Here is an 11,584-nt window from a genome sequence, read left to right as displayed (position 1 = left end):
GAGACGCACGCGTGGATGCTCCTGGAGTTCAACCGCATCAACTGATCGTATTCGCGTTGCACTACGTATGTGTAACTTAAGTGTGTGGATGCATATATATATGTGTGCGCTGCCCAATTGGTATGCAACTATATATATGTAGTATATACATACACAAGCAAATAAAAAGAAACGTCGAACTACTTGGAAATTAAGAAGATCATCGACGATCGACGATATAAAAACACACATTATTTAAACGTGTTATTGAAGATGAAGAGTGATCGTTCTATTTTCATGATGCCCAGAATCAAACTGTTGCTGATATAAGAATAGAACATTTTTATCATCCTTGAGGTATAAAAATTTTAGTAGAAAATTATATTATCTTAAGGTATATTTTATCTCAAAATAATAAACTTTTACATTAAAAAATATGATAACTCAAAATATTTTTTCAAAGACAATAAAAGAACTCATAAGAATATTCTTTTACGAATCATCCTCAGGTATATCACTAAGTTCAAAGTAAAAAAATAAAGAGATTTTTACGGTATTTCAGAAAGTAACTCAAGATATTTATTTTTTATATAAAATTTGGATACCTCTAAATACGTTAGTACCTTAAGGTACTAAAGTTTTACACTCGAGATACCACTGAAGATGGTAAAACCACTAAAAAATATGGTGCCTCCAGACAGCTCCTTCGTAAAATCACTCACAGGAGAAGCTCCCATAGTGTAATTTTTCTCTATTTATCTATTCAATGATAAAGTGGATTCATGAAATTATCTCTGGTAGCATTTTTTTTAAGAAAATGGATCAAAACCTGGCCTCTACGTCCAAGAACCAAAAAAAAAATGATCCTTGAAAAAAACATACCTAGATGTATTAATTTTTTATATAAAATTTTGATACCCTGGTATACACGTGAAGATATCAAGTTTTTATATAAAAAAAGTGATACCTTAATATACCATTTAAAAAAAGATAAAATAGTTCCCATGAACAAATATATATATATATATATATATATATATATATATATATATATATATATATATATATATATATATATGTGTGTGTGTGTGTGTGTGTGTGTGTATAACAATCTTTTTTAACATTCTTAAAACACCACCTCGAATTCTCATATTTTCTAGTGTAAAAACATAATGACTCTAAGTACCAGGTATAAAAACATATTTTCAACCTTGTACTCCTAGTTATATATATATATATATATGTCATGTTTTTTTACCATGTTTTGTAAAATAGGCTTTTGCAAAATTTTCACTATTTTTTTATATATATTGCAAAACTTTTACAGCGTTTGTTAAAAAGATACCTTGAGATATTTTTTTCTCATGTAAAAACTTGGCACCTAAGTTAATAAGTATCGAAAGGACCAAAAAAAAGTTAGTACCCTAGTTACAAGAACAGTAAAGTTTTCATCTTTATCAATATATGACGACCTTCCGTTGTGCACACACCAGAAGGAATCTAGGAACAGATTAAACACCAAATGAGATCCTCTGAATTCTAAGTACTGCTCCAGTACTGGGCTTACTGACATGTGAGCCCCAGTACTACATATGATCTAGACTCATTAAACACATGCTCCCTTTGGTCATAATCAACTATGTGTTTAGGTTACGGTTGGTTAAACTTGCAAAACTTTGACATAAATAACTCTCAAATGCTTATTCGAGAACATAGGAAATGGAATGCATATATTTACCTTGAAAAGTACCCATATTTGGATTCTGTAAACCTATAATTAATTGATCTAAAAGTTTTAAAAATTAACAAAATTAATCTTGTCCTACGTTAAATATTTATGACCTGAAGGAGTAACTCATAAGAAAAATGCATACAGGATTTACTTTCACCATTTTTTTTTCAACAAGGGCCGCATATATATATGTATGCATGAAAGGTCATCTAATTACTGATAATATATGTAGTACGTGTACAGGTCTTAGAAAATTCGTCAGTAGCCCAAACAAATACTCTTATACTCCAACGAGTACACGTTTGAAGATCTCGAAGCTAGCAACAGTGTCCCATAAGATTTAGTAGATAACAAACGAGAACTAACGTACAAGTACCTTCTGGTAAAAAAAAAAACGTACAAGTACCTTTGTATTGACTTCCAATACTCTAAATGAGGATCCAGATCACACATGATCTTCGTCGAAGACCTCAAGCTAATATCTTTATGCAATTTGCATTATATTATGCATGCTTGTATACTCCCCATATCAATAATTTGCATACATGCCAAGGCTGTAATTTAAATAAACATGCAAAAAGCTGACCTCCGGTCAAATATATTTGGTGTTTATACAATCAAACTCGTCAGACTTTAACCATAAACTTCTCTCATGCTAGCTTCAAGCATTAAAAATGGTATAAACAGATTTAACTCGAACATTAATAAAAGTGCTGCAAACTTATTAGGTTTTACAATCTTATATTATAATACCCCATTCATTTTAGAATGCAAGTTATTTTAGTTTTGTTTCAATTCAAAAGTCTTGAAGTTTGAAAAAATTTAATGAAAAAAACTAACGACGTCTACAACATCAATGAATTGTATTATATCCACAACCGAATATATTTTTTTATAACACTTTTGTTTGAGGTTGAAAAATGCCGTAGTCAAACTTATTTATGTCTGACCTAAAATACAAATAGAGTAAAATACATGGGCGGTCCTTAAACTTGTGAGCGAGTGTCACTTAGGTCCATGAACTTGAGAATTACATATCTATGTCCATAAACTTGGTTTAATGATTCACAGCGGGTCCAAACCGCATTTGACCCAAGATAGCTGCCGACGTGGCAATCCACGTAGACAAAACATTTGCAATGTACCCCTTCCTTCACGATGAAGAATGCAGACCCCCCAAAAAATCTCCTGACCCCTCACCTCCCTCCCATTCTCCCCCCCAGCCGTAGCAATCGAGGAAGGGAGAGCAGCGACTGGGCATCGCCGGAGTTCATCGGCGGTGGATGCGAGAAGGGAGTGCTGGGCAGCGGCTTAGTGCGCGGCTGCGACGAGGGAGCGGGCGAAGGCGGCGCGGCTACGACGAGGTTGCGGGCGAAGGCAGCGACGCTGCGACGCCATGATGTCTCCAACCTCCTCGTTTAGCAGTCGTCGAAAGAGGTTTGTTGTACCATTGATTCGATGCTCCTCATGCAATCAGAAGACCATCACCTCCGCAGCGTCGCCGCATTCGCCCGCAACCTCATCGCAGCCGCGCCGCCTTCACCCGCTCCCTCGTCGCAGCCGCGCACTAAGCCGCTGCCCAGCACTCCCTTCTCGCAGCCACCACCAATGAACTCCGGCGATGCCCAGTCGTTGCTCTCCCTTCCTCGATTGCTAGGGCTGGGGGAGGGAAGAATGGGAGGGAGGTGAGGGGTCGGGAGATTTTTTTAGGGGGTCTTCATTCTTCATCGTGAAGAAAGGGGTACATTACAAATGTTCTGCCTACGTGAATTGCCACGTCGGCATCTAGCCTGGGTTAAATGCGGTTTGAACCCGCTGTGAATTATTAAACCAAGTTCATGAACCTAGATATGCAATTTTCAAGTTCATGGACCTAAGTGACACTCGCTCACAAGTTTAAGGACCGCCCATGTATTTTACTCATATAAATAAATATCTTACGTTATGAGAGAGTATAAGGTTGATGGTCAAAATTTAAAGTATTTAACTACTCTCTCGTTTTATATTATAAAACTTACCGAGTTTTGGCTAGATTCATCTGTGTATCCATGCATATAAATTTTATATATGCGTCTTGATTTATTAACATATATATATATATATGTATATATATATATACATGACTCTAGACAAATAAAGCATAAAGTTTTATAACATGAAATATTTAGGAAATATGTATTCCGATGAAATACATATATATAGAGCCGTTGACTGCAACCCAACTTGTGAAAAAGATCGAGCAAGTTGCACGGAGGTCATCATGGGCACGATCGAAGTCTCATGTTTTCCAGGACGAACAGCTGTCTTGTATCGTCGTATACGTACGACGACACGGTGGCGAACGTACCAGCCACCACTTCCACGCACGCATACGTGCATATATTGCCAATCTCACACATCAAGATCGCCATGAAACCAAGCTTGCTCCCTCCCTGCATATGGATGCTGCAATTTCAAATGCATCGAGATTGCCCATGGAATTAAAGCAGGTTTACGGTGCAATTAAGCCACCCTCATGGTCAATGCTACGTACTACATTGCACGGCTTAACGCTTTAAGTAGCCTAGCCTACTTGCACGGAGAAAGAAAAAGTCTATACATACGATCAGTTTTGTATGATTTTTGTACGACACCGAACGGTTCGACAAGTCGGAAGCACGTCACACGGTGCACACGCGCAGACACAGATAGAACGGAAGTTGCCATCTTACAATCACAGTATAAATCTTTTGAATAATTAAATTTTAACTAAAAAATAGTAATTTTCAAATACGATTTTTGGCCCAGGCGTGGAGGCTCCAGCCTAAACTGCCCCACACCTGATACCGCCCCTGATCATACGTATAACATCTCTCATGGCCGCAGTTGGCGAGTCCACCTTACGAATCCAACAAACCACTCGGAACTTTTTAAACCCTGTATCTTCTCGTTTTTCTCTAAGAATCTCAGTCATATAAATTGTCAAGAATACTTGAAATTAAAATTTTAATAAGATATATTAATGTACGATCTATCGATGTAATATTAAATTTAACTTTTACAAGTTAAAAAAACCAAATATAACACTGAATATAAATATACCCCTTCCACTTTTCTTATTTAATGTCGTTGATTTTTATATTCATGTTTATACTTCATAAATCAAATCACAATAAAATAATTAATAATTATGTAATTTTTAAAAATCGAATAGTCAAATGTCTACTTAAAAACAATGACATCAATTATAATAAATAGAGCGAATAGTAATCATAGTTTAATTTGTCTTTTCCTTTACTCGTATTACCTATTAAGGTCAAATCTGGATATTCATGCCCACTTTTTCTTTGAAAAAAAACACCATATTTGCAAGCGGATAATAATTTATAAAAAAACTTTTATATACGTATGTTTAGTGATACGAAAGCATTGACTGAAAAAGATGAGAATGCCATAATATATTACATATTAAATATTTGGTTATTTTTTTCATAACTATTTGCATACCGTGTATAAAGGAATGGACACCCTCGCTATATTAAAATCCATTTTGGAAACCGCGCGAAAACAAAGCCCAAAGTGGAAAATAAAAGGCCGCGTACGTGGCCTCGAACCATGCAATTTCTCCAGCTTGCTCGGTTCTCCTCAACATGGTTGTACGGGGTTGTTTAGACAGCCCATGTCAGGTCGGATCGGATGATCGGAGGATTGAACACTAATTTGAAGCATTAAATATGGATTAATAAAAAACTAATTTATAAATGAGTGGTAATCCACGAGAAGAATTTTTAAGTCTAATTAATCCATAATTAGAGCATGTTTACTGTAGCATTACATAGGCTAATCATGGATTAATTAGGCTCAATAGATTCGTCTCGTGAATTAGTCCAAGATTATGGATGAGTTTTATTAATAGTGTACGTTTACTATTTATAATAAGCGTCCAAATATTCGAGGAACAAGGGACTAAAAATAAATCACTTGTCCCAAACACTACCTAAATCTCCGGTAGCCGGAGATAGCTATCGAAGAGTAAGAAAGCTAAGCTAATTGAATATTGCCGCTACAATTTAGCTGCCACTAATAGCTGTTTTTTAGCCAAAATTCTACCAATCTTTTGAAAATTTTTCAAAAATTTGTCAAATCCGCTAAATGTCTTGGCTGTAGTTGGAGAGTCTAACCGCTAACCGGATTAGAGCATTCCCAACAGCTCATCTAAATTTGGTTATCAATATCTTCATTTAGATGATCATCTAAATTAGTTTTTATCCTTCATATCTCTTTATGCTCCGCTAGATCATCCATATATGACATGCTTTATATTTCTTTGGAGGGTGGAGAGAGATCATCCGAATATGAATTAAAGATTCTCTCTAAATATGGATGACATCTAAAAATAGATGATAAAATAGCCGTTCTGTTGTAGCTCAATTTATAATCTTCATCTTTTATTTTTAGGATAGAGGATGGGATAGATGGACTGTTGGGATCCTCTTCGAAGCTTGCTCCTCAAGCTCTCGCCGCCGCGGCCTCCGCCTCACCGGCCTCTCGGCCCCGGCCCCCGCGCGCTCGCGCGCGTCAAGTTGGCCACCACCACCACGCGCTGCACCGCACAAATCACATGCAACAAATCGACCCGCACCATGTGTCTGACGGCTCGCATCCAGATGGTAAGCTAGCCCCCGCCATCCACGTCGGCGATGGCTTCGGGAAGCCGGCAGCTCATTGCGCTTTTCGCGAGCTATAAAGTATCGCCGGTCGCCGTCGATGTATGGCGCCCCGATCGAGCAGAGCAAGAAGCCAAGAAGCACAGCGTGAGTGTGGCATCAGCAGCAGCCGTCCGGCGGCGTGCGTACTTTGGTTGGCAACTCGATCGGCGCCATGATGAGGAGGACGTCGTCGCCGTCGCCGTCGTCGTCGCTGCTTCCCCTGCTCGTGGTCGCCGCCGCACTCGTCGCCGCCGCGCTCCCGGCGGCGGAGGCGACGTACAGGCCGATCGCCAACCCCAACGCCCTGGTGTACCAGCAGGTGGGGCGGTTCTCCGTGATCGTCTACAACCTCTCGCACCGCAAGAGCCTGGTGTTCGTCTCCGTCGTCAGCGGCGAGACCGAGGCGGCGGTCGGCGGCGGCACCAACTACCGGCTCGTGCTCTTGGCGCAGACGACGCCCGGCGGGAGCAAGGCCAAGTTCCAGTGCGTCGTCTGGGGCGTGCCCGGCTCTCGCGCCAACACCTGGAAGCTCCTCAGCTTCCAGCCCATCTAGACGATCCATGATCCATCCATGGCGGTACAAGAATGCATGCATAAGTTGCCATTGTGTTATCTATCCATCGAGTAATAACTTACTTTGTGTCCGTTATATATTTTCTGAGATTTGCTTTAAGTCCAATAAAAAATATCTCGAGATACTAGTAACTCGTAGTACCAAATGATCGTTGGATCTAACCGTGCACATTTTACTCAACTAGATCTAATCAACTAGATCTAATGGTAAAAAACGATTTGGTAACTCGAGATACTTTTTATTGGACCGAAACAAATCTCATATTTCCTTGGACTGGAAATAAGCTGTCTCTTTAGAAAGGAGACTGCATTTTGCATTTTGTTATGATTAAGTTTTGTGCCACAAGCAAACCATGTCGAAGCTAATGTGTAACCTTATGACATTATGAAAAATTGAAAATGCAATGTGATTATATCAACACACTATATCAAAGTATCAAACACTAGCTGGAACATCATTTTTGTTACCGCGCCATTCTTTAATTATTGACACAGACTTCTTGAGCAGAGCAAGCGTAGAATCAATACAACCGTAAAAGCTAGAACAATGCAAAACTGATGTATATAAATGGGAGTGGATTATAAATAAACTCTGGAGTAATACGCAGAGGAAAAGGTGAAATCATTCATCAGATTCGTACATAGGCCATGAACTATATAGTACTATCAGAGAAGATGTACATCTCTTCTTGTTTGCCCCTGTAAATCTAGTTTTCACATCTCAACCCAACCTTGCTTGCAAATCACGTCCAAAAGACGGTTCAAAACCCAAAGTGAAGTCATTATTCAGCTGATTAACGTGCTGGAGACGGAGGGTTGCGAATTATTTTCGTTGTTTTGAGAAACCCAGCTAGGCTGCGTTAGAAACCGACCAAACGAGCAACAATTTTATCTCATTTTCCATATACACATTATCCAAGCTGTTAATGTTGTATTTTTTGAAAAAAAGTTTTATATGAAAGTTGGTTAAAAAATCAGATTAATTCATTTTCAAGTTTACAAAAACTAATACTTAATTAATCATATTGGTAATGACTTTCTTCGTTTTACGGTGTTTATTCAAGGTGGCAGGGTCAACTTAGCGCCCCTAGTACTTTCTTTATGTCCTTTGACGTTTTTGTGTGTGTGGGTATGTGAGAGGGAGTCTGACTCCAGCATGGCAGTGGCCAATGCCATTTATTTGCTTACGTGAATCAACGAGCTTTTCAAAGGCGATGAGCTGGTGACGATCTGTAGGTGATCGAGTGCAGTAGGCGAAAGAAACATCTCATCGATCGGAGGAGAAAGAAAGTGCCTGCGTCGTACACGCGTCGCGCGTGTAAATGACGGGTGTTTTTTTGGTTCATTGCGAGGAACCGAGAGACATTTGCTTCACTCGAAAAAAGAACGGAACAAAGCGCACAGCTAGTTTTTAGGCTTGTTTGTATATGTTATTGAAGTTTATATACTCTCATAATATAGATTTTTTTTCTATCCTTAAAAATATCTCGTCTACTAAAATTATACATTAAAAATTTTAGCGTTTCAAGTTACTTTTTAAAGGATGATAAAAAGCCCCAATATATATATATATATAATATCTTTAGTAAATTTTATAATCTAAATATATATTCTGAGAATATAGAAACATAGATAATATAAACGGCCAACTTTAGAGACCGGCTATGCATGTTAATCAATAGAAAGAAAAAAGACAACTGCTCTGCTACCCTGTTGCGTTGCAGATCAAGGTTCGGTTACTACAAATATTTTCGAGCGTATTTTTTGATTTTTCTGTGTGCTATCGATCCTGTCGTCATGAACTGTGGGGGTTGGCGAGGGACGCGCGAAGCCCATTGTTCTGCCTGCAGCAGAGCAGGTGGGCCGGCCACAGGTTTCCCGCGCTTAATATCATCTCGTTTGAGCCGGCCACAGCTTATAGCTAACAAAGTTAAGACCATAGTTTAGGAATTAATCATAAAAAAGTTTTTATAAAATATAGTAGTACCGTTTAACAATTTCGTACGCGTAAAATGCTAGAACCCAGACGATGAGATCGGGCTAGCCGATGGAGTGGCCGGCCGGCGCGCATTGCACGCAAGGCGTCCCATCAACTTCCAATACATGTACGCACGTATACACTGCACGAAAAACGACATTAATTCCTCGTCCCACGTACGCGCGCCGGCCACCAGCGTGATAGATCATCATGCATGCATCTGATCTGACTCGGCACACAGCTAATCCAACGTCAGGTGTACGCATCGCGTTACCCCTTTTCCCACACTATAAATACACACAAACTTATACACTAACCCTACTTAGGCAGCGTTTAGTTGCCAAAATTTTTTGGCAAAAACATCACATCGAACATTTGATCGGATGTCAGAAGGGGTTTTCGGACACAAATAAAAAAACAAATTTCAGATTTCGCCTGGAAACAGCGAGACGAATCTTTTGAGTCTAATTAATACACTATTAGTATATGTTGGTTACTGTAGCACTTATGGCTAATCATGTCCTAATTAGGCCCAAAAGATTCGTCTCACAATTTTCCTCATAACTGTGTAATTAATTTATATATATTTAATGTTTCATTTAGATGTCTAAAGATTCGATGTGATGTTTTTGAAAAAAAATTTTAAAAACTAAACAGGGTCTTAGTGTAATTAAGCACCGCTAGCTTGATCAACCACACCGTCGTCTACAAAATGACCAGATCGTCGTCGTCGATCGACGCTGCTTCATCTGCTCGTCGCCGTCGTGGCGGCGACGGAGGCGGAGTGGGCGCCGGTGACGGACGCGCGGCATGCACGACCTGGTGATCCAGCAGGTGGGGCGGTTCGCGGTGCTGATGTACAGCCTCGCGCACCGCGCCGACCTCACCTACGTCGGCGTGGCCCGCGGCGAGACGGAGGCGGCGGCACCAGCTACCGGTTGGCGGTGGCCGTGGCCAAGCCCGACGGGAGCGCCGCGCGCTACCACTGCCTGGTGTGGGGCGTGCCCGGCTCGCACCTCGACACGTGGCAGCTCCGCAGGTTCAGGAGGATACAGTAGCTAGCTAGACAGAGAAGGACAATAGCAAACTACTGGTGATAAGAGAGGAGAGAGAAGAGGAATAGATTATAGGTTTGTACCCAGCTACAGCACGAACTCTAATATATATGTGTGTATGACAGATGAGGCTGGATATTAATTATATAGTATGTATCACTATTGTTTAAATTGGCTTTAAGTAGGCTATAGATAATTTATAGCCAACAATTGGCTATACTATTAAACTTGCTCTAAAGCGTTTTGTTTTGATTCATGCATTTGTTCGTGTCGTTCCACTTCGAACTAATTAACGTGGTGATCAATAAGGTTTCTCCTTCCATAGGAGGCTATACCTGTATTTGTGCCGTTTTCACGGTCGACTTATATATATGCATGATTGATTAGTTCCTCTAGTTTATTAATACTTACTATTTTAATATTTTTTAATATTATAAGTCTATTTGACTATATCTGGATTCATATATTTATTAAGATATTATATATATATATATTTGTATTAATATAAATCTAAACAATTATATAAAGTCTTATACTGTGAATTGATGTATTATTTTATAAGCATGGAAACTACATGCATATTAGTCTCGTAATGTACTTAAAAAGTATATATCTGTTGGTATAGTACAATAAAAATAATGATTAAAATTATTTTTTAGAGATTGTACCCTTATCCAAAATGATGGCTATCATGAAATAATTTTTTTAGGAATTAATAAGACCTAATGAGATGGGCTGGGACGAAACGTTTTGTGCGAAATGGGTCGACTTCCAACGGTTAGTAGGCCATTAGGCCGGATATTTGAGATGGGCCAATCGGTCGGATGGATGTGCTTTTACAAGGAGTTTTATGATTCGGCCCGGTGACCCGGTCACAGTTTAATCAGCTCTTTACGGTTCCATCTTCTTGCCCCTCCCTCCGGTTTCATAATAATTATAGTTTTAGATAACACTAAGATCATACTTATATGAATAACTCTTTAAGTAATTATTTTAGAAGCATAAAGATAATAATCTTAAAAATACTTCAGCAAAATTTCTATAAATATTGTAACTAAAAATAATGGTCTAAGTTATTTTTTAGAGACCATACTCGATCTTAAGTAAAACGAAAGTATTACATGATAGGGACGGGAAAACGGGAAATTTCGACTGGACGAATCAGGACAATGTGCATGTACGTGCACGCGTCGATAGTCGCATGCTACTCTTCGACCAATGTTACAGAGCTGTCAAGCCAAAAGGAAGGGTGAAAATGAAATAGAGTGCGCACTCTAGCTCAGCATCAACTTTCAGCAGTAGAAACGGGACGGGACTGTTAGTGATATTAACTTTTTTATGGTCCTTGAAATAGTACCTGCCAGTACTAGTACTGGGAGATACCAGATCAAATCTAGCCGTTCATTTAGCAGGGTCAGGATGGACCAAACGAAAAGATAACAGTGAAACGACCAGCGCAGCAAAGCAAATCGGTGTCTCTTCCTCTCTCCTCATCTTGCCACCAACAAAGCAGCTCAGATCTGCCTGTGCCATAGCTGCCTCTCCCCTTTCTTGCTCTAGTCTGCTACGGTGTGCATGC

General features: G+C 39.4%; 1 protein-coding gene across 1 annotated transcript; it reads left to right on the top strand.

The window, feature by feature from the left end:
• Positions 1 to 6,571: 6,571 nt before the first annotated feature.
• Positions 6,572 to 7,386, top strand: LOC102700322 (cysteine proteinase inhibitor 5-like). The gene has a single exon (XM_006651022.2). It carries the CDS (start codon positions 6,572 to 6,574, stop codon positions 6,950 to 6,952), a length of 381 nt encoding a protein of 126 aa, XP_006651085.1. The 3' UTR covers positions 6,953 to 7,386.
• The last annotated feature ends 4,198 nt before the right edge of the window (positions 7,387 to 11,584 follow it).

This window comes from Oryza brachyantha, chromosome 3 (assembly GCF_000231095.2).
Source record: "Oryza brachyantha chromosome 3, ObraRS2, whole genome shotgun sequence".
NCBI classification, from domain to species: Eukaryota; Viridiplantae; Streptophyta; class Magnoliopsida; order Poales; family Poaceae; genus Oryza; species Oryza brachyantha.
The sequence above is the reverse complement of the archived record's forward strand: the minus strand, read 5'-3'. Positions and strand labels throughout refer to the sequence as shown.